Genomic DNA, 24,962 nt, shown 5'->3' on the forward strand with positions numbered 1-24,962 from the left:
ACCTCTTTTCACTAATCCTACCACCAGTCTTTCAAAAACCTTTCTTTTTTTTTTTTTTAAATATGGAACGCTTCACGAATTTGCGTGTCATCCTTGCGCAGGGGCCATGCTAATCTTCTCTGTATCGTTCCAATTTTAATATATGTGCTGCCGAACCGAGCACCAAAAACCTTTCTTTAAAAACATTTCTTTAGGGGTGCCTTGGCATAGTCAGTTAAGCATCCAACTCTTGATTTCAGCTCTGGTCATGATCTCACGGCTTCATAAGCCCTGCATGGGGCTTTGCGCTGGCAGCAAGGAGCTTGCTTGGGATTCTCTCTCTCTGCCCCTCCCCTACTTGTGCTGTCTCTGTCTCTCTCAAAATAAATAAACTTAAAAAAAAAGTTTATTTAAAGAGAAAAACAAGTTAGCTTTGAGTCTGTGTCTATGATATGGGTCCCTCTATGCCCAGGGCTAAGGGCAGCTGGTGGCAGAAGACCCAAGAAAGGAGTAAGAAAAATACTCTTCCTGAATATGAGGAACCCATATTCTAAAGCCCTCATCCAACTGATGTAGGAACAGGAGATGAGCCAGGTGGCACCAGGGACTTCTTAGGGTGCTATTGTTCATAAACGTAGAAGGTGGGTGGCAAACAGTTGCGCAAGGAATCTCAGACAATTCAGGACTCTAGCTTTGTGGGAACTGAAAAGATGACAAAGCCTTTGCCTATGTAATCAATCTGCCTAGGATGCCAGACTGCTCACTCACCTCCTATGGGAACCTGAGTCAAGAAAGTGATTTTCAAAAGCAGCTGTAACAGCATCTATATCAAGATGCTGTAAATAGAGAGAACAACATACTTTTATTAAATTACAATTAGGACACAGACCACAAAAGTATTTTCATGGTGCAGATGAAAAGTGTGAACACACATTACATCATGAAACAAAGCAGTTATTTATCTGAAGGAAGACAGCAAAGTGGAAATGAAATAACTTAGAAATGTGAGAGAAAGAAAGCAGAGATGAAACATGAGCTGGCAGAGCTCAGGAAAGAGAAAAATTAAAACCCCATAGAAATGAAGATAAAATTGAAAGGGCCACAAAGGTGAAGAGACTAAAAAAACATAATAACAGTCATATAGTATAGAAATGAGAAAAATGAGAGAAATAAATGATAAAGAAATAGAAGAAATGTTAACTGTATATGGTGGTCAAAAGAGATCACATATACACATAATTTAAGTACCTGAGGAAAAAAACAATGTCATGGAATAAAATACTCAAAGATATAATTTAAGAAAATGTCCCAAAAATCTAAAAATATGTATGTAAATCCATATACTTCAATTTCCATAACTGGGTGCCAGAGAAACATGACATGAACAGTCATCACCAACATACAGCCTGGACTGGACTTTGAAGAGACACTCCAAATTGCACAGATGTATGGACTACTGAGAATATTCTTTCTAGAGAATACCAGCAGTCTACTGTATATCAAGTGTCACAAACACTTGTAAATGACTTCAGAATACAGGTGGCCAGAGGCTACTGAGAACAATATAAGAATGGATAAGAAATTTAAAAATGTCAGTGATCAAATTATGAATGTACAAATGAGAAACACTTTAGTTATGAATATGATAACTAACATATAGACCTTTCACTAAAATGAAATATATCCTAGGGGCACCTAGGTGGCTCAGTTGGTTAAGTGTTCAACTTTGGATTTTGGTTCAGATCATGATCTCACAGTTAACAGTCCATGAGATCTAGCCCCACGTCAGACTCCATACTGACAGCTCAGAGCCTGCTTGGGATTCTCTCTCTCCCTCTCTCTCTGCCCCTCCCCCACTTGTGCATGCATTCTCTCTCTCGAAATAAATAAACCTTTAAAAAATAAAATGAAATATATCCTAATTTGCTCAGATTATATTGCTCAAGAGGGAAAAAAACGAAATAAATAAATATAGTTATACTTATGGTGCTTCTCAATACTCAAAGCTTTCACATACATTTCCTAACCTAACCTTTATAACTTTCTTTAATCATTTTATAAATGAGGAAACTGAAGCCCTAAGTCACATTCTATGCATAGTCAGATTTTTCTAATATAACCCAGTACTCCAAGTATAATCTTCTAATCCCCCAATGTATTCTCCGTGATCTCTAAATTACAATTTAATAAACTGAACCATCACCTAGAGAATTATAAAGCAAGATTTCCCAAGTATATTTTATGGAACCCTAAGCTTCTGAGAATTTCCATGAACAAAAGACTTCTATGGTCAAATCAGTGAAGGAAATATTCTATTATTACACCCTCCTCTTAGAGAGTACTAAGCATGCATTTATACATGATATGATAAAGTTTTTCACATGTCATATATTCAAGTTACTTTTTTCTCCATTAATGTATAATATCTCACAGAATGTGCTTAGAAAACACACTTTTGAAGAATGCTGGTTTCAAGTATCACAAAAGGGTCAAGTAAAACAAAACAACCTTACGTAATTAAATTTTTAATTTAACACTTGTATAGATAACTCACAGAGTTAGTTTTATCAGTGATCACTTAATGACTCCTGTTGCCAAAATTTAGGATTTTGCCTTTCACCTTCTTTCTTACTACCCCTCTCCTTTGAAATGAACATCCAGAGTCACAAATGTAGAAACTGAGAAGATGACTCCAAATCTCAATTTTAACCTTCCAGCATCTCTTATGCTCTAGAACTGTATTTCTAATGCCAGATTTCCACCTCATGTGCCGAAAACAAAATTCATCACCATTCTCAAAAAAACACATTCTCGGGGGCGCCTGGGTGGCGCAGTAGGTTAAGCGTCCGACTTCAGCCAGGTCACGATCTCGCGGTCCGTGAGTTCGAGCCCCATGTCGGGCTCTGGGCTGATGGCTCAGAGCCTGGAGCCTGTTTCCGATTCTGTGTCTCCCTCTCTCTCTGCCCCTCCCCCGTTCATGCTCTGTCTCTCTCTGTCCCAAAAAAAAAATAAATAAACGTTGAAAAAAAAAATTAAAAAAAAAAAAAACACATTCTCTGCCTGACTTTCCAAAAACTGTTTACAACATCTATTTTCTAGTCAAGTTTAAAACATAAAAATCATTCAACATCATATCCGTTGCCTAAAACGACCACACCATATGCTTTTCAGCCTGAAACTATACACATTGTTCAAGTCCAGTTCAAATTCCACTTATTATTAAAAGTTTTCCCGAGTTGGCCAAAGGAAACTTTTTCTTCATTTACTATCTTTCTTCATTCAGTGACAATGAACCCTGAAGTTTTAAGTTGCACCAGGTTCTTGCTTATCATGCCTTACTTATGTTTGATCTTTACTTATGTTAACAGCAATAACAGTTATATTTACTGAATGGTCATCTTATGCAAGATCCTTCCCTATCATGTATTATCTAATCCCCAGAAACATCATATGGAGGAAATACCGTTACTTTCCACATTTTACAGAAGAGAAAAATCAGGACTAGATTAACTACTTGCAAAATCTCTAAGACTTAAGAGCCTAACCTTTTAACAGATTCATCTCATGGTTAATAATGACATAAAGTACAATTAATTGGTTACATAAATAATTTGGGATGTAAATTCAAAACATTTCTGTAAGGGTTTCTATCAAAATAAAACAAAAGCAAAAACTTCTAATATAATTTCTTACAGTCAATCTACTTATCTTCTCTAAAATACAAACCCCTGAAAAATAGAATCCAACACACTATGAATCTAATAAGAATGACCACAAATGCATAAAACCTTTGTAAAACATTAGAAAATCCTATGTATAATCTTTACCAAGAAATCTGAAATGTCTTAAAATAAATATATTGACTTTAAATTGTACAAAATTCTGGGGTGCCTGTGTGGCTCAGTCAGGTAAGCTTCCGACTTTGGCTCAGGTCATGATCTCATAGTTCGTGAGTTCGAGCCCGCCTAGGACTCTGGGCTGACAGCTCAGAGTCTGGAGCCTGCTTCGGATTCTGTCTTCCATGCTCTCTCTGCCCCTCCCCCACTCACACTCTGTCTCTCTCAAAATAAATACATATTTTAAAAATCTTTAAAAAATTATACAGAATTTGTATGGATCTATGATTCTGAATAAATTGAAATGGGAATCAAAAGTTTACCTCTAAAATCAACCTATCTGAAAGGTTTTTTCTGGAGAATTTATGTCAAAACTCAATCAAAAACAATCAACACTTTTGTGTTGTTTAAACTATTCCAATATAGAGAAGAAAATATAAACTTCCCAATTTGCTATAGAGTATTAGCACAACCTCATTTCAAACAACAGTCATTTGTAAGGAGGAACTTTAAATCAAAATATTTTTAAAAGACTAAAATTAGAAAATATGTATGGATATTTTTTATGTATCAGGTAACACTGCAGTAGAATACAGACAAAAGGAATAACTGAAGGAAATTTAACTTTTTTTTATAGATATGGATTGTTTTATGGGGTTGATTCTTTACAAAGGAAGACTTAAGGGAACAAACAGGTATTAACACCACTAGGCAGTTACCAAAACACTGCAGAAAGTGCATCTTAGGTTAAGGCACATACCAACTTCTGCACCAACTCTGGTGGGAAACACTCCAGGAAAATAAACACTACAACCTCTTTCTTTCCAATATGTAAACTCCCACTGGCTAAACCCAACTAGAAGCCAGAGGGCAAAAGTGCTATAGTCCATGGGGCTTCTTCTCTTAAACAGGGTGATAAAATGAATGACAGATCTCAAAGGACAAAGGATATACACCACTGTCCATTCTTTTTTTTTTTTTTTTTTTTTGGTTTCCTAGTATCCATTTTTATCTTTGTCCAGATGAAAAACTGTAAAACAAGAAATCCACAAAAACCTATCAGCAATACATCATCCTGGGGTAATACCAATCCAGTTATTCTCCCACCTGAAATCAACACTGAAATGTTGGTTATCACCAGTAGTCTTCACATAAGGTGTCAGAGAAAAACACGGGCAGTAGGATAATTAACAAGATCTATAGTACTTCGTTTTATAGCTGGTCAGAAAGCCTGAGATGACAAACATCCCTTCCTTTCCTGTCATCCAGGCTGTGTTCCCTTTACTTCCTTCCTGTAACTCAACAGGCCTGAGATATTACATAGCATCTACAAGTCTTCAGCTGTTTTATCTCTGTTTGCTTGCCATAGTTATCCTTTTAACAAGTACTATTAGGTATGGGAGTGTTAAGAGTCACCCAACTGAATTCTCTCAGTCCGAAATACATTTTCTCGGACACTGTATAGAAACAACCCAATTTCCCTTCCCCTTAGTAACTAGAACCTATCATTTCTGCCAGTTCAGTGACCATTTTCTCTTCCTGTTGATTATTTAATATAAATAGATAAAATATAATTAGGGTACATTCTCAGCTTTAACTTTAAAGAAATAATGACTGTGTTGTCTGATAGAAGCATGAATCCTTTGGGGACTAGGACTCCACGAGTCCAAGGCAGAAAGCAAAAATTGCATAAATGGATTTTTACAGAAGAGGCACTAATCCTTTGCCACTCCTTAGATCCTTACCCTATACATTCTGGCTATAAAGGATCCAGCAAAACAGAGTGGTTTCTGCCTTATTCAACACATACACCATGTTCACTAGGGTAGAAAATTTTATTCTGCAAATTATAACATAATAGACATCATTCCAGTAAATCAGTGATTTCTGGGTTTAGGGTACACAGGAAGACACACTGGTGAGTTTCATGAGCAGGAGTTTGCTACCATACTTCTTTTGTTGCAAATAAGTTTCTTTGTCAGAAATGATGTTGTGTAGAATATAATAATAATGAATAAGGCATTTCATAAGTCAAACGATGTTGAGTGTCGATAGAAGCACTGAAGGGCAGTGAAAAGAAGTTCATATATAGAATATATAGTTACATCAGGCAGATAATTTGCAACAAGGAGAGATATATTTTAACCACTTCTGGGTATACTGGTTGCTCTGGGGAGTATTGGCATATCGGTAGCTCTCAGGACTGAGCCCCACAGTTGGTAAATTAGGCAATCCATATGCAGTGGGGGTAGATAGATCAGTCTTGATGAGGGAAAGGCATGTTTTTGAATCCATGCTTATACCATGATGGGTACTTTCTACATGGGACAATTCCACAAGACACTGAGTGACATTCACTCTACAGACCATCTTTGTTCCTGATTGAAAACCTCTTCCACAAAGCATACCCTTAAGTGAGCATTAACAAGTAACAAAAATATCTTTACATTCACATACACAGTAATAAAAACAAGTAGCATACAAATTTGAGATGCCTACCTATATGGTTACTTATGCTTTCCAAACCTACTTGTATCTACCATTTCATTTAATAACAAATACTTCTTCACATGTCTAATTTTATGATTTGTTACAGTAGAAAACACATACCTCATCATGGGGAGTTCAGGTCATAATCATGCTTATGTCTAACATGCCAGCATCTAGTAGCAACCCGAGTTTCTTTTTTTATTTTCAATGTTTATTTATTTTGAGAGAGAGAGCGTGCACACCCGTGGACAGGCATACCCCTCCCCCCCCCACACACACACACATGTGCATGGGGGAGGGGCAAAGAGAGGGAGAGAGAGAAGCCCAAGCAGGCTCCATGCTGTCAGCGCAGAGCCCGATGCAGAGCTCAGTTTCATGAACCATGAAATCATGACCTGTGCCGAAACCATCAACTGAGCCACCGCCCAGGCACCCCAAGAGTTGCTTTTCAAATGGAGAACACTGTAAGCAGACAAAAGTGTGGTCTTACTACAAAAACCTAGAGGCCTCACTGTGGAGGCCTGTCAGAGGCTCCCTACATCCTCCCTGTCTGCTAAAAACGATACCTATACGTGCTGCAAGAACTGTACCTTGTTTAAGTTCCTAGTCAATTCTGGCAACCTTAGACATTACCTAATAAATACATTACATTAATGTATACAAATGAGGTAGGTGAGGTCTCCTAAATCCCAAAAAGTATACCAAGGGCTATTCAAGTGCAGAATGTACAAGGTGCAAAGTGGATACCACAACATGGCCCAGGCCCTACTGTCATGGTAAGCTGCTGATGTCTTTGTGGCTTTTCTCTAGCATACATATACTTTACTAAGGCTTCTAAAATATTTCAACTAACCAAGTCCAATTAGCTTAATACCATCAGTATAAAGTTCAGCATGACGTTCTATGGGATAGTATTATGATCACAGTACCTCCAGACCAGAGTTTCTCAACCTTGGCACTAGTGACATTTGGTGCTAGATAATTCCTTAATGTGGCAGGGGCTCTCCTCTAGGCTTTGTGGGATGTCTATCGGTGTCCCTGACCTCTACCCAGTGAGGCCAGTAGCACCCACCAATTCAGTCATAACAATCAAAAATGTTTCTAGAAATAGAAAATTGGCCTCAATTCACAACCACTGCTCCAGATCACATTATACCAAAGAGCAAGACGACATATGTAGTAATCACATAAGACAGTGGTGGTGTATTCTTGTTCCTCCACAGAAAAGCAAGCTATCTTGATTATCTGTGCAGTTGAAAAGTGAAAGAAAATATTTGCCACATCAAGAAATACATATAAGATGTCAGGCTCTATGTTGATTTGCTCCAGAAAAGGTATCAAATCTGGAAACGTGGCTAGTAGTATTATGTTTACTTTATGATTTAAAGTAATAAAAAATAAAATCAAAATAAAGTTATAATTAGTATTATGTTTACAGTGATCTAAAGTCATTTTCCATGACCTTACCCTACATTTACACCAAATTCATAAAAAAAGTGAGAATGTGGTAGGAATCACCACACCTACAACTTTCAGATCTTTGATGGTATCACTAAACTTCTTAATTCCCTTAAGGAATAGCATTACTTCTGGTTTACTATCTCATTTAGGGGCTTCTAATTATTTCTTCCTACCATAAGATCACTCAATCCACAGGTCAGATAATCAATGTGGGGATTCTACCAGTTAGTGTATCTATTACCTTTCTACATCCTAAGACTAGAGACAATTACAGGATGAGGATCTCACTGTGAGAGCAGTTTTGGACCAAGTCTATCATTGGACCTCTATTAAGTCCCATTCTTAACAGTGGAGCATGGCACTATCCTAGAACTCCAGAGATCAGATCAGTTCAGAGCCATTACCTAATCACCTCCAGTGAGTATGAATACTGCCATTCCCCTTCAACACTGGATAAGAGGCTTTAGGATGGGTTTAGGGAAAGAGAAAGCATCATATACTTCTGGCTTTGTTGTAAAACTCTTCAAAGAGATCTAGCCTCCCTCTCAATAATGAACTCTGTGTCTGTAAACTAGATTAGGTCTGGGAATTGGTAAAAGGGTTGTGAAGCCCTACAGTATTGACTCAGATTGGGTTTCTTCCCATGAGACTTAGAATTTTCCCACTTATATATGTCAACTCAGTCTCTGAAACTTGTAATGGGGATTGGAGCCAACCTTGTCTCTGAAAGTCAGCATATCCCCTTAGCTTCTATCACTCTAGGATCTGGATGGGCAAATGAGGAATATCCAGTACAACTTATAAACTACAGGTCTTTCTATATTTGTAAAAAGCAAGGGTTACAATAAGAATATAAGATTCAATTAAATTTCATGGCAAAAACCCTGGGTGTTAATTCAATTTATTAAACATTGACAGAGTAGCTAATATTTTAGCTACTGAAAAAGATGAATTATGATCCCTGCATTCTCCCCAGAATTCAGTCTAATGTAGTAACAGTGTAATAAAGTAATAATAGACAAAAGAAAATTAAGCATAAATGCCAAAAAATGAACAGGAAATATCAGAATTTAACAAATTAATATGAAGAATGGATAGAAATCATAGATTAAAGATAGCAATAAGTGAAATTTAAGTGAAAGTAAATAACATTAGGACTGGAGAATATACTTCAGTTTGAAGTAACCAGAATTCTGTCACAAAGATTGTATCCTGAAAAATGTCATATTTAGCAAAAACAAAAGACCAATATGTCCTCTTCTTAATACCACTGAGTCAATTTTAGAAATTCAGACAAAAGGTAAAATAGTTTTTATTATAGCAACTTATTAACTGCTTTTATAAAATTGAAATTGTAAACATGACCAGATTGATGAGAAAATGGAGATAATAGGAAATACAATCTCTGAAAAGAAAATGGCATGGCTATAGATAATTTTTCAATAAAGAAATGTTTTTCACATTATGCCCAAGGACCCCATGAACAATTTAATTCTATTCAAGATCCTTAGAATTATTGCAAGAAAGAAATACAGTAAGTTTGTTTATTCACTAACTTTCTGAAACAGTTCCTTCCTCCCTTCTTCCCTTTCATGTGGCAGGCTCTCTTGTGCATTATAGGATGTCCCTTTCCTTATTCAACAAATATCTGCTGTCTACCGTATGCCAAATGATATGCTGAACAATGTTGCGAGCTTGTGCTGAAACTCTTTTCAAGTAACATAATTTAATATCCTACAGAGCTTTACGGGACATTGCCTTTCTGCCTCTTCCAATAACCCACATAACTGACAGTAATGACATTGTGGGTGGCCAGTGGATATCTGCCAAGTATTTTGGATGGACTGAAAGGGAACAGTAAGATTAGAACTTTAGAGTTGGAAGAGACAACTGCTTCGCATTCAAATCGTATAAAAGGTAAAATTCAGAAGGCCTTTGTGAGCAACAAAGATCAATTAAAACAGACTGTGACATGGATAAAAACAAGGCTCTGGCCCCATTGTTGATATCATTAAATGGATTAATGTGGCACAAGGAAATACTTTTAAAATTTTTTTTTCAACGTTTATTTATTTTTGGGACAGAGAGAGACACAGCATGAACAGGGGAGGGGCAGAGAGAGGGAGACACAGAATTGGAAACAGGCTCCAGGCTCTGAGCCATCAGCCCAGAGCCCGATGCGGGGCTCAAACTCACGGACCGCGAGATCGTGACCTGGCTGAAGTCGGACGCTTAACCGACTGCGCCACCCAGGCGCCCCAAGGAAATACCTTTAATTGGAAAATACAGCCTACATAAAAGTACCTAAGGATATGACTCTCCCATTAGTCTGACAGGCTTACTTAAGTCCAGAGAGAGGCATGCGTTTAAGAAAGATACGCTCTATAACAAAACTAAAAGTGTGGTTATTGGCACATATACCTGAATCAATTAGATAAGAAACTAGTTTGAAACCATTACGTCGTACCAAATGAACCACCAGCCCCTTCTCAGAGAGATTATGACTGAATGAGTATTAAAATGACCCTTAGTCCCAAATTTTATAGGTAAGAAACCGGATGACACAGATTCTAACCACCCAAGGAGTATATTCTCCATTTGCCACCTTCAAATATAGCCAAAGATGAGAAAAAGGACCAAGAGAGAACACTGAGCCCCTCCCAAGAAGCAGGTTTACTCAAGGAACAAGCATAACATCTTCCCAATGGGATTTTAGGATTTCTCTGAACTAATGACATCTATGTATTTTCCCCTTTCCAACCAGTAATGATTACTGTGACAAATACATTTCTTACATGTTTGGAGTATTAAAGGGGGGGGGGGGGGAAACAGACACTGCTAATGCTAATGGGAATATAAAGAGTCAAAATTCAAAATGTGTCACAGACTTAAATGGAAAATGGAAAACTATAACACTTTTTGAAATAAAAAAAGCAGATAATCTTTAGGATCTAGGACTAGGCAAAGAATTCTTAAACTTGACAACAGAAACATAGAAAGAAAAACTGACAAACTAAACATCAAAATTAAAAACTTCTGTTCTTGTGAAGAACCCTGTTAAAAGTAGGAAAAGACAAACTATACATTGGATGAAAATACTTGCAAATCACCTATCTGACAAAGACCTATGACTTAGGATACATAAGTAACTTTTAAAATTTAACAGTAAAATATAAACAATCCAGTTAGAAAATAGGCAAAAACATAAACAGACATTACACTAAAGATAAGTAGGTGGCAAAGGAGCACAAGCAAAGATGCCCAATATCATTAGCCATTAGGAAAATGCAAGTTAAGGCCACAGTGAGATTTTATTGCAACCTATCAGAATGGCTAAAATAAAAAAATAATACAGCACCAAATGATGGCAAGGATGAGATCACTCATACGTTGCTCATGGGCTATAAAATGGTACAGTCACTCTGGAAAACAGTTTAACAGTTCTCAAAAAATAAATAAGTAAATAAAATGACATAGAACTACCACATGACCCAACTGTTTCACTCCTGGGCATCTATCCCAGAGAAATGAGAACTATGTTCACACAAAAATACGTACAAATGTTCACAACTTTGTCAGAGCCAAAAAACAGATGAACTCAGATGATCTTTAGTAGGTGAATGATTAAACAAACCATGCATGGTACATTCATACCCCGAAATACTTAGTAATCAGCAATAAAAGGAATTAACAATTGACAAACACAACCCAGATGAGTTTTTAGAGAATTATTCTGAGTGCAAAAAGCTAATTCCAAAATGCTAAATTCTGTAAAATGATCAAACGGTAGTAAAATCTTTAAACAAAAATATGTAATCAGGGGGGCACATGGGTGGCTCAGTAGGTTAAGTGTCTGACTCTTAGTTTGGGCTCAGGTCATGATTTCATGGTTCATTAGATCAAGTTCCACAGCAGGGTCTGCAGTGCTGAGCCTGCTTAAGATTCTTTCTCTCTCTGCCCCTCCCCTATTCATATATACACATGCACTCTCTTTCAAAATAAATAAAAAAACAACCATTAAAAAGACAGTTATCATGACGTAGTTTATAATATGAAAATTTTTCAAATATAAATATTCAACTCTGTGAGAATGGTTAAAATTTAAAATGGAACGTTACGTAAGAATAAGAATGCTCAGAGGTTGCCAACTATACACAGTATTATATTAACTCTTCAAGAAATAGGCACACTAAAACATTAACTAACATAGTCCCAAAGTTGTTTCCCTTGAGAAAAAAAGTAATAAAGAATTGGGTTTTTTTCTCTATTTCTTAGTATTATCCAAATTATCTGCAGTGACCAATAGAACTTCTCTAACCAGAAAAATATGCTAATAAAAAAAAAAAGAGGACTGATTAATAAGTTATCTATGAAATGAATATAAAAAGATAAATACTCTGCAACTATTTTTAATATATAATAACTAATATATATTCTTAAAGAAAAAGTAGATATCTATAAATTCAAAATGTTTCCTTAAAATGTACATTTGAATGCATATGGGTAAATGTGATGTAAGATGTACGAATATTAAGTGTGTGGATGTGGTTTATGCATGAGTGTGTGTTAATGACAGTGTAATGTAAATGTGTGTATTATGTGTGAATGTGAATACATGTATAAATGTATATATATTAAAAAGGCGAAACAATATTAACAGTGGGTAATCTAGGTTCTGGTATGAAAAATTTTTTATTTCCTTCCTTTTTTGTTCCATTTATTCCATTTTTTTCCTTTTATTCCATTTCTTTTTGTTTTTGTTTTTGTTTTGATCTTCTGAATGGCTTGCCAAGGATGCATGATGTTTAAAATCAGATAAAAATTAAAGATATTTAAAAGGGGTATTTCGACTATTTAAAAGCTAATATTTTGGTATACTATTTTGAGTGAATCCAATTAAGATGAGCTACACCAAATAAATCTATTTTCTTATCTCCTAAGAATATAATCCTGGACACTTGTCTAATTAAAACCCTCTCTAATACATGATTTGGAGGTATTAAGCCAAACTTTGGATATACATCAATATCAAGTGACACCAACAAAAAAAAAAAAAAAAAAAAAAAAATAGCTACCGTATTGAAAGATTTTTACTTGTTCATAGGATTTTGTATCTACCATTGCCAATAACTAAACAAACCAAGATAGGTAGTTTTTTATATTAATATAGCTGTTACTTAATTAAGATGAACATCATTATTATTCATTGCTACTAATTAACGAGCACTTACCATGCACCAGGCACTGCCTATCACTGTATGTTTATAGTCTCCTATGAGGTAAGGGTTACTGTCATCACCAGGATTTATAATAAAGCTTATAGTATAGGGCCACATAGTGTTCAAGGAAAAATTTAAACTCTGTTTTGTCTGACCCTAATATTCTTGCTGTACTGCATACTTTCACTCATGTGTTAATAATATTAAAATAAAAGGGAAAAGATACTTTAAAACACACATTGGCTAATTTGTTCATTTTTAATAACAGTGACTTAGAAAATAGAATTTCCTCATTTCTTTGTTGCCACAAACCACATTTTTACCAACCTGAGGAAGCTACAAAAAGCATTGCTTAACTTTTGCCTCCCATACATTATACTGGTTAGTTACAACTATGCCTATGGTCAACTTGAATACCTTATCAGAGCATTTCCTTTTATTTTATACATGAAAACAAATAAGGGTAATCACTACTAATAGTCTATCAAAAAGCAATCCCTACATTTTAGAATCACCTTGGAAGCATGGTAGCTACATAGGGACATCAGCAGTTCAGCAACTAATTAAGGCAAAACCAAAAGTAGAATATCAAAGCATTTTGTTACTATTTCTGAATATGCTTCTCATTTTAGCTTCCTTTTTCACACTGCAAATTTTTCAGATCCCAAATCTTACCCATAAAGATCATCTATGCTTTGCTTCTGATAACACAATTCTTCCCATTTCAGTGGCCAAAGAAAGAGAAAATAACCCATTACTTTTAGGCCAAGTTTATGGCAAATGTGAGCAGAGAATCCCAAACTGCCTATCTGACATTATTCTTACTGCCTTCTGTGGAAGGTCATGTCATTAGATTCCTAATATGCCTCCATTGAAAGGATCGTTTATTCATTAACGCACGTGACAACTCAACAAACCCTTCTTGAACACCTACAATGTATATCACATGCTGTTCTAGTGCTGGCAATAATGAATTTTATAAATTCAACCATGGCTTTCAAAATGACTTAAGACAGCACAGAACAGATTTTCCTAAAGCCTGTTCACCAAAACACTTACCTGGAGGAGAAAACATAAAATGAACAGAAGCAGAGTAAACAGGGCAAACATAACAATGGTCAATAAGTTCAGAACTGCATATATCACGTGCCCAAACTAAAGATTCACAAAATGCATTAACTCTTTAATGATGCAACAGAGATACTCCTTAAGTTTCATTTTCCCAACTCATTGAACCATGGAAAGTATTTTTAATATATTCTTAACATCTTCAGAAACTGCTCTGCAGATCATACTTTAGGAAATGCTGGGACATTATATTCCTTTGCTCAAAGGCATGGATTTTAAAATATCTATCTATCTACAAATTATAGCTGTGAGCAGGCAGAACTGAGTTTGTTGCTAACACCTCATTGACACATGCTTTCCTACTTAATTTTCTCTGTTGGTTTCCTCTTTTTCAGAAACTTGGTCATTTGAATTTCAACCAAACTGGATACCTTAAAGGATCTGGTATTTCATGATGGATGTGAAACTTCTATTTCAAAGGAATTTATAAAGCAATAATACTGAAACGAAAAGAAACCTCTGTGCCCACACAGCTTTACAGAATAATTAAGCGTCAAGATGGACATACGTTTCCCCAAATGGACTGATAAAATAACATGAGTAATTTTAAAATCCATAAATTCCTGAGTCCTACCCAGACTTGCTAAATCAGGATCTTCAAGAGGCATTAAATAACAGTAGCAAGCATCCAAGGTAACTCATATAATCTAGGAAGTTTGGGGAAGCCCGAAGTGCCTTGTATGTGAAAAATTGTGGTGGTTTCATCTGGAGCACTGATATCCTAAAAGTTAGTTCTAGCTCTTCTATTGTGTGTATTAAATTTTAAAATCTTTGAATCATCTGCTTTATTATATCATTACATTTTCTAAGATATCATCTTTCCTTTTTTAATTTGTTATAACAAAATTGAAATATAAGAAAAATAAAACTGATTTGCATAAGGAAGAAGGAATATCAAGAAAGAAGAACACTCAGAGACCAAGCAAAATTAAAGCATACTGTATTAAATTAGTGATGGTAAAACTATGGTAAGTGATGGTAAGTGATGGTAAGATTCTTGGCCCTATGTCTTCTCCAATCTCATCAAGTATTTCATGTTTAAAACAAATCCTTATGAACACAAGATAAGACAAACAGTAACTAAAATTAAATCACACTGAGTCCCACGCTAGTCATTTTCCTAGTTCAACATTTTAAAGTCACCTTGCATAACTAATGTTCTTTTGTATAGAATTCTTCCTAAAATACCAATCTAAAACATTAGAAATTTAATGCTATAATAAATGGAAAGTGTTGAGAGCTACCTTTTTCTGAGAGAAAGGAATGGAAAAGAGAAACATGAAAATAATATAACTTAGGAAAAATTATCCAACTATGGGTCAGTAAAGAAAAAGAGCTTTACTGGATTTAGTAATTACTTCTCTACAGTTTCTAAGCATTTACTAATGACTCCTTCCCAAAGGCTCAAAGAGACAAAGAGATTATTTTGCTTAACACCACTGAATTAACACTCATCAGTAAGGAATTAAAAAATGCCTGGATGAAAACAAAATGTTATGTTTATTTATATCATTTTTAAATATTTGAAAGTTATATTGAAATACATCATAACAAGTTAAAATATATAAAAAGTGAGTGTCAAATATTATGTACTTAAGAATATTTTATGACACTATTCTATTTTCAGGTTAACATATATAAAAATTAGGCCTGAGAAGCATTTCTCTTAATTTTAATTCTTCCCTTTTTTTGTATCCAATAACAACCAAAACTTCCCTTTCATAAATGTTATTATCTCTGAAGTCAGATAATCGCTTAGGTTTTCATAAAAGCTTCCCTTAAAACAATACTTTCCCAAACTTACTTAAATTTATTTTTTACAAGCTGTTTTCAAACACACTATTCTACCGTTTGCTAACCCTCACCTTCTTTTGTGTTTTCCTCACACCTGTGGAAATTGTACATGTTTATCATATTTCACATTTTGTCTTCTTCTACTTACAAACTATATTATGTTACTTTAATCTCCTCTTACAGGGATGATCTCATTCAAAGGGAGCCCCGACTTGCTCTCAAGTTCAAAAAACAGCAACAACAAAAAAGCACACAAAGGAATATGCTAATTCTCTCAATGTTATATTACCTAAGAAAATTGTACATTCCTTGGTTTCTAATTTATTTACAGAAAGTTTTCAACTCTTTTGTATCCTTTTCCCACTTAAATCTCCTTTTCTTCTACACTCTCCTTAGACTTGGACAAATAATTCCGATTTTTAGTTATGGAATCCAAAATTTGCAAAACTGGTATAATTCACTTGAACAGACAAGTTATTATGTTTTTAAGAAAGTAAAGATCATTATAACGGGCTATTTGAAACTGGGGAAGAAATGATTTAAATTCATAAAGATAATTCTGTAATATGTAAACACTTAAAAAATAAACTCAACAAAATATTTAAGTTATCCAATATAGTTAATAAACCCACTATGAGAAATAAAAAATTGAAAAACATTAAACAACGCATGAAAAATATTAGTTTTAGTTATTATTGATCTACCTACGAAATCACTATGAAGTCATTTCACCTCATGTCCTAAGGTTCTACACTGTGATAGAAGGAATTTATGATTTCTAGCATCCTTTTTGTTTCTAAATGCCTGGGTTCCTTTAGATATGTCATGAGATTTCAGTCCTGAGTTTTGTATCTGTTTTATTGCAAACACCTATACATACACACAAATATACCACAAAGAAATCCCTATTAAAGAAAACCTTCAAGGGAAAAACAATGCAAAAATTCACTAGGCATTTTTGTATACTCATTGTGGGGGAGTAACTGATATACCCCTTCCTAAAAGTCAATGTGGCATTATCTATCAGAAATTAGAATAAGGAAGCCCTTTAAACTCAATATTTATACTTCTAAGAATGGAGACTAAGGAGTAACTCGCACACTTATATACACATGTATGCTCAAACATATATACGGCAACACTGGATATATAATATGCAGTAAACACTTAAGACTAAACCTGATTTCTTGATTTCCACGCCTACTTCTGTTCTACATTCTAGTCAATAGCCCCAGTTGTTCAAGCCTAATATTATGAGTCATTATTCATTCCTCTTTCATAATTAATCTACCAAAAAAATCTTCTCTTTTTCCTTGAAAATCTATGGAAAACCAGTCACTTCTCTAGATCTCTACTGCTACCAACCCAGTCCAACCACCTTTCTCTCTCACCTGAACTAGTTGGTAAAAAAAAAAAACTAACTCTTGGATGATTTTCTACCATTTACTCCCCATCCTTCAGAACAAGAGAAGCCAAAATTATCATTTCAAAATGTAAGATGATGCACATCCCTATGAAAAACTTTCTCATGACTACCCACTGCACTTAAAGGAAAATTGAAATGCTTCATGTTGGTGTCTAACTGCCTCTCCAAGTTCATCACATGTGACATTTTCCATTGCTTTGATCACGCTGGCCAAAGTGATATTTCCTAAAACCTACCAAGCTCTTTCCTGCTCCAAGGCCCTTAACCATGTTCTTCTCCAGTCTGGAAAGCATCTTTCAAGGCCAGTTCCTTGTTATCCAGCTATTATTATAACAGCTTTCCTTTGCCCTTTTATACACTATTTCTTCATATTATTTGTTCCTTCATACACTCACCTTAATCTTCAATTATCTTGTTTATTTATCAGCTTTGTATTTCTTCCCACTACTACATAAAACCCTGATGGCATGAAACTGTTTCAATGCTATTATCTCAGCACTACGTACAGTCCATATCAATAAATATTTATTGCATGAATGACAGAAGATAAGAGCAGCCTGAGTTTTTGTTTTCATTTGCCAATGATAAGCTATTATTTAAATTACGAATCTTAGTTTACACTAAAAACTTCACACAACAGCCAATTCCTCTATCTAATCTACTTCAATTAAAAGAATAAAAAACATCAATAAGACATATCAGAAATAATTTGGTGAAAATTTGCATAGTACACTATAACAAACTAAAAGTTTGTGATCTGGCAATAGCAATCTTCTTGGCTTCATCTCTGCTGCCCACCCACACACACACCTTAACTTGTGGCCGTTTCCCATTGAGAAATATAAATTGGTCAGATTAACTGCAATTCAAAGTGTGTATGGCAAGGGATGAAGCTAAGAAGACTGGTGAGGACAGATCAGGCTTATGTACTGGAACAGGTGTTATGTTTTAGTTTAGAGAGTCAGATATTTTATCAAAGTTCATATAGTTTAAGAACAAGTAGGGCATCTGATCAACTGGAAGAATGAGGGATTTGATTCAGTACAAAGTTTGGCAAGTAAATTCTATACACACAATAATATTTTTACTATCATAAAGTCAGTACCATGTTTCTTTTGTGACTACAATTAAGATTTTACCTTACTGTTAAGATTTCAATTATTTTTATTAAAGCCTAGTGTATACATTGTTCCTAAAACTACCCCCAGTGAAATTATGTGAAATTGGCCTTACGCAATCTTTTCCATTCTTAGATAATGTACTAGAATCTATATAAGTGATCTTTCCACTGATAACATGTTCTCCTTATCTCATTTATTCCAAACTCTACCATGCTTTAAAAACATGGTCTTTGGTCCTATATGCTTGCATATTCTATTTTTATTTCCAAATGAAGTCTGCTAACCTAATTAGTACACTCCTAAAACCATGCTATATAATATGTACTTAACTGTTAAAAATATTTTCCTATTTGTTATCATTCTATAATTAGGAATTTGGTCTTAGGAAATGTCAACATTTTAATATTAATTTTCAATATTAACATTTCACAAATGTAACAACTTTAACTTTTTAAAAATAATGCCTGTATCGCAGCAGTCCCCAATTCTCCTTTCTTCTTACTCTAAGGCTTTTCTTCACTTACTAACTCCTGAAAGCTAATTTTATAGCCCTCTTCTTCTCAATATTTACTATTAAAAGTCCCTGGAAGGACAAAAAAATGTTAAGGTCTTCATCAGCACATCCCTCTGGCTCTATCATAATTGTTTTTCCACTAAAACTAAATCTTTGGGGAGCACCTAGGTGGCTCAGTCAGTTAACCAGCCAACTTCAACTCAGGTCATGATCTCATGGTTAAGTTCAAGTGCCTTGTCAGGCTCTGGACTGACAGCTTGGAGCCTGCTTTGGATTCTCTGTCTCCCTCTCTCTCTACCCCTCCCACACATGTGCTCTTTCTCTCTCAAAAATAAATATAAATAAACATTTAAAAGAAAACTGATTCTTTGGAGGAAAAAAGAGGTAGAAATACAATAATATTTCCTTTTGAGCCTTTCAATAATGTACTCTTTCATCTAACTGGAGCAACACATTAGATAAGTCATGAAGTTCTGTGTCTCTAAACTACAGTCATAGACATACAGCTAGCTTCAGTTCTTAGGAAAAGCTTCAGTTCTCCTATAAATTTCACCTCTCTTTACCTCAAGAATCAGGAATCAACATGTCCAGGGTGCAGAGCTATAAGCACAGAAATGAAACCAAAAACGGGAAAACTATAGATCTTAGAACCCCAATGAGATTACAAGTGCACAGGAAAATTGATCACTGCTTTTTGAGTAGGACTGTGTGTAATATGGGGAATGCGTATCGGATGATTAACAACTTTAATAACTACTGAAGGGATGAATGATGCAATCTATTTCTGCAATCTCCTACTTCACACAATTCACATCAAAACAAAGCATGGGGCGCCTGGGTGGCGCAGTCGGTTGAGCGTCCGACTTCAGCCAGGTCACGATCTCGCGGTCCGGGAGTTCGAGCCCCACGTCAGGCTCTGGGCTGATGGCTCAGAGCCTGGAGCCTGCTTCCGATTCTGTGTCTCCCTCTCTCTCTGCCCCTCCCCCGTTCATGCTCTGTCTCTCTCTGTCCCAAAAATAAATAAACGTTGAAAAAAAAAAAAAAAAAAAAAGCAGTAAGCAGTAGAGGAGACTAATCCTTTATCATACTTACCTGTACAAGTAAGTTGCAAGATAGAAGTAAAGGCCTTGTTTTATAGTACTTCTTAAGTTAAAACATAAATAAATAAATAAATAAACAAACAAACAAATAAATAAATAACACAACAGAGACTTACCTTCAAATAGGGACCCCAATTGGTATTTTCCACTAAAAAATTTTGGCAGTGAAAATACAAGTGCTCCCAGTCCTATCATAAAGGATGCAAATGCAAGCCACCTTGGTTTGTGTCCTCTTTCACCAAAGAATGACACAAATAAAGACAACGCACAGAATGAGATATCATAGCTTGATGATATCAGGCCCGTCAGGGAACTCTTCATTTCATAGCGCTTCTCAATAGTGGAAATGCTAATATTTACGAGGCCATTTACTACAATACCTAAAAGAAAGAAAAGAAGATTTATGTGCATGATTTTTATTAACTTTACCATACAGATTATGATTTTCAACAAAATGTACTAAAGTTTGATTGTGACTAAAGTGTGGCTGTTCATTTATTTTGATTTTTTTTTAATGTACCAATTTCAAAAGTCTCAAAGTTAGCAACTCAAACGTACTTCCTTACAAATGAGTTTGCTTTTAAATAGTATACTCGTGAATTTTCAGATGTTAAATAAAATTGATGCTTACCACATACAAAATGTAGCTGACTTCATTTTTCTTTATATGACAAATAAAAAGTCAGACTGGTAAATTCTCATGAAGCCAGTTTGCTACAGAGATTCCAAGAGTACCACACTCTCATGGACTTCATTCAGGAAAGTAAAAAAAATTACAGGTGACTCCAGAGGTCATTAAAGTAATGCTCAATTGCTTCCAAGGTTGTTCAATTATTAGACATATTTATATATAACTAGAGTTCCTTGCCTTAGTCTTAAGAAAGGTGAAATTGAGCTCTCAAACCTCCTTTCTTCTAACACTTTTATAGACCTTAACGTTACCATTTAAAAGGTCCTAGAGCAAAACTAAACACACAGCAAGAGTGTTTTCAACAATGGCATTCTAAGTCATATGCAAAGTAAGCAAACAAAAAAAGCACACTCACTCTGGTTATTACAAGTCTGATGGAAAAATATAAGGTAAACAAGGAAAACTGGAAATCCAATTTTGACTGACTTAGCAAAAAAGTCTTGTCCAGATACAGATTAAATTTACAATTTAAACATTAATATAAATTGAAAATAAAAAACATCTGATCAAATTACAAAGTTTGAAACTAGATAACCCCTTTTACTTAAGAGGATACCATGAACTGTTTTCATTTGTTAATTAACAGAGTATACACAAGCCATGATTTCTACAGTTTCTTTAAATTTTGCTTAAGACTGTAACTGGAAATGTGTTGCAATACAGTTGATATAACAAGCTTTAAAAGTCCTACCATTAAACTCATTTTACTTTTATGCCAGCTTAGTAAGTCAAAAACCAATTTACAATTCTTAAAATTTCAAGGTGAAGTATCTAATGAACCTAGGAATGACATGCTTATAAGGAATCTGAGAATATGAAAATTTCCCTAACCAAAAATCAACTCCTCCCCAACACCCCACTTCCAAAAAAAATCAACTTCCCAGCACACTTACCATACTGATTAAAAGTCAGTCATTAAAACTCATTGCCTTTATGGTAAAACTTCTCTGAAAAAGTACATTTGTAAACTCTTGTAGAGGCATAGCACTTTAAGCGTATGAATCCCACTCTGATTTCTATGCTACACAAGTTCTAAGAACACTGCTTTAAAAAAAGAAATTCCCAGAAATATTGCATACTGTATCTCTCTATTGTATATACATGAAGATAGGAAGCACATTAGGTGATTAAGTGCTATGAGAAGTCCTGTTTATGATTGAGAAATTCTAGGTTAAGTCAACTAACCTGACAAGTTTGGACTTTTATGGTTTTGGGTTTTTTTTTTCCCAAGCACTTCTTAATATACCATGTAAATGGTCCTCCCAAGGATCATGGCTGAGAAACATGGTAATAATTCAAACTCAATGGCAATAATTCAAATTTAAACTGAAAAAAGAATTTATTGGATCACCTTCATCTAGGATTATGCTTCTTAAATTGGGGACCTCTGGGTAGATGTAGCTCTAAGCCGAAACTGACACATTTTTCTAAGAGTGCCAATAATATCTGATAAATATTTTAAACAATATTTTATAATAGATGTATGTATTCTGGAATAAATGATGTATTCTGGAATATAGAAATTTCAGCCTATGTTTTAAGATAAAGCAAGAAATTTTACTTGTGTCCAACTTCTTTGAACTTTGCACTCCTTTGGCACTGAAGTGCGTCAACAGAGATTTTGGACAACTAAGATAAAGACACTGAGAGAAGGTGAACTAATGAGAAAAGCAGAAACCAAAATAACTTTTTAGCGCAAAACAACCTTTGACAGAAGAGCTGCAGTTGACTTGCAATCAAGGTATACTCACTTAACACCTAACATGTGCAAAGCCAAGGGGCAAGGAGCTCCCTTCAGACAGGGGAGTGGGAACAAGAATAGGAAGATTATATTTAGATTTACTCTTCGGGGGGCGCCTGGGTGGCGCAGTCGGTTAAGCGTCCGACTTCAGCCAGGTCACCATCTCGCGGTCCGTGAGTGCGAGCCCCGCGTCGGGCTCTGGGCTGATGGCTCAGAGCCTGGAGCCTGTTTCCGATTCTGTGTCTCCCTCTCTCTCTGCCCCTCCCCCGTTCATGCTCTGTCTCTCTCTGTCCCAAAAATAAATAAACGTTGAAAAAAAAAATTTAGATTTACTCTTCGGTTAATCTTTAAAAAAGAGCAATTTCCAACCCCCCCCCCCCGCAAAAAAAAAAAAAAAATTTCTTGGATTGCATTTCTTCCAATCACCCTTGGATGGCCTCTTTACAAATACTGTGAAACTAGGACTCAGGTGACCCAAATATACCTACACCAAATTCTAACTAGCCTTCAGCATTTCCTTCCTCTACCTTAAGGCCCACCTCTCTTCAATGTGTGGGTCACCTTGGCGTAACTTCCTGTTTCTTACACCCCCTGTGCCCCCACATTCCATGTTGCGGCTGATTTTACCTTCCGCAATCTTTCTTTCCGGGGAGCCATTCTTCCTCTACTCTCCCACTCACTCCTCCAAACCAGGCTTGCCCTGCAAACTCCTAAGGGTATAAACCTGGACTTTATCAGGTAACTCCCAAGAGAAACTGAAAGAGATCCTTAAACAAAACAGATACTGCACAACTCTTTTATTTCGAAAGCCTCGCCCTTCAACACCGCCTCGAGCGTTTGCTAGCATTCACCTGTGCCTACGTACGGCTCAAACTCAATATCCTCAACAAAACATGAATGCTGCTAACCTATTCAAGCAAGCTTGAGAACTAACCTACCCTCATCTAAAAGTTAATCCTTCCCTTGCAGAAACAATGTAAAACAAAACAAAGCAAAACAAAACAAAAACCTCCTTTTAACGAGGGCTTTAGGAAAATAGATGCTTTTGTGGTATAGAATGGATTCCCCGAAGGGCAAACCGTTCCCAAAGGTTCCAGTCATTTCCACCCTCACTAAACAAATCGAATGGACTCAACTGAGGTTAAACACGAAAGATAAAGAGCCCTTAGGGCAGTTTCAAAAGTTGCTACAAAGGAAAAGCTAAAATGCGGAGGCCCGGCCCTGCTGACGCCTGTGGGACGCTTCAGGACCCCGGGCCGGGGCAGGCACTGCGCATCGACTAAGCGGAGCGCGCGCACCTGCCGGGTCCCTCCGCGCCCCGCGCGGGGCCAATGCCCTCTCCAGCCGGCGCTGGACTTTACCTTGCGTGAGGGCCAAGAGGCAATAGAAAAGCAGAAAGCCCTGGGGTGTGTTGCAGGGCTGGAGGCACTGCGGTTGCAAGTTCCCACACCCGCAGGGTCCCTCCTCAAACTCGGGCGGCGACTCTGGCCTGGACAGCTCTTGGGAAGCAGAGGGAGCCGCTGAAGGCTGGGGTGCCTCCGGTGACGTCTGGGACTCCGCGGGCTCCTGTGGCTTCGAATTCGGTCCCTGGGATTTGATGGCCAAGTCAGAGACTTCGACGTGAGAGGGCGATGCAAACAAACGGTGCGGGGTGTCCGGGCTGGAGGCGACGAAAGCCGGGTTCTCGATGCCTTTGCTGCCCTTCATGGTCAGGATGGGTTCTCCCAACTCCAGCGCGTCGGAGCGGAACAAAAACCCAGTTCCCCTTTGGAACCTCCCCTGCGCAGGTGGCAGCGCCCCCGTGCGGAAGATTTCCCCCCTCCGTGCAGGAGTCTCTCGGGGCCGCCGCCGCCGCCGCCGGGACCTACCTCCAGGAGCTCGCAGTCGCCTAGGGCAAAGGGCGCGGGCGCCTGGCTGGCAGCTGTGTGATTCGCGCCAGGCCGCGCCTCACCTGTTGCCGCCCGGGCCAACCGGAATGCGAGGCGTGTGCGTGCGGCCAGGACGCCGCCAGGTGACCCGGCGAGGCCCTTCAGCCGGCCTGGCTGCTTCCTAGACCCCGGGGACAGGGAACTAACCAGAGCTGTGAGAGTCTGGTGGCCGTAAAGCTCCCCCTGGGTGCTGACAGGAAAGCTGTAAACAGTTGCGTCAGGAGATCGTTCCAGAAAATATCCTGCGTTTTACTTCCTTTACTAGGTTCGACTTCCAAGAATCAAGCAGCCATAAGTACAAGACTTTGGATTTTGAGCATCTTGGTGACACTTTTACCTCTCATCTGCCCTGGAAACAGAAATCCCCACCAGCCACCTCCCCATTAAGACCTGACCGCCATAAACGTCACAACATAACCACCTTTTTGGTTTGACTTCCCCAAAACTGAAGATAACAGAAATTAGGAAACTTTAAAAGCCTATATATGATATTCTTTCTGCTGTATATTTCATATCTAAGATCAACAATGATGA

At 36.7% G+C, this 24,962-nt stretch overlaps 1 protein-coding gene and 1 non-coding gene across 5 annotated transcripts in view; both read right to left on the reverse strand.

The window, feature by feature from the left end:
* Positions 1 to 24,320, reverse strand: part of SLCO4C1 (solute carrier organic anion transporter family member 4C1) — an 84,914-nt gene extending 60,594 nt beyond the window's left edge. Inside the window, exons 1-2 of one of the 4 annotated variants that reach the window (XM_045499435.1) lie at positions 23,862 to 24,320; positions 20,185 to 20,448 (exon numbers count right to left, since the gene is read on the reverse strand). In XM_045499435.1, coding sequence (XP_045355391.1) covers positions 20,185 to 20,448; positions 23,862 to 24,207 — 610 coding nt within the window. In that variant the 5' untranslated portion in view covers positions 24,208 to 24,320. Of the gene's footprint in view, positions 1 to 20,184; positions 20,449 to 20,699; positions 20,825 to 21,652; positions 21,766 to 23,127; positions 23,275 to 23,861 lie in introns of those variants that run through there. The other 3 variants (XM_045499445.1, XM_045499456.1, XM_045499451.1) reach the window with 3 other exon arrangements.
* LOC123581527 lies at positions 57 to 163 on the reverse strand. The gene has a single exon (XR_006703788.1). It is a non-coding gene; the product is annotated as a U6 spliceosomal RNA (small nuclear RNA).
* Positions 24,321 to 24,962: the final 642 nt, after the last annotated feature.

The sequence above is a fragment of the Leopardus geoffroyi genome, chromosome A1 (genome assembly GCF_018350155.1).
Source record: "Leopardus geoffroyi isolate Oge1 chromosome A1, O.geoffroyi_Oge1_pat1.0, whole genome shotgun sequence".
Lineage (NCBI taxonomy): Eukaryota > Metazoa > Chordata > Mammalia > Carnivora > Felidae > Leopardus > Leopardus geoffroyi.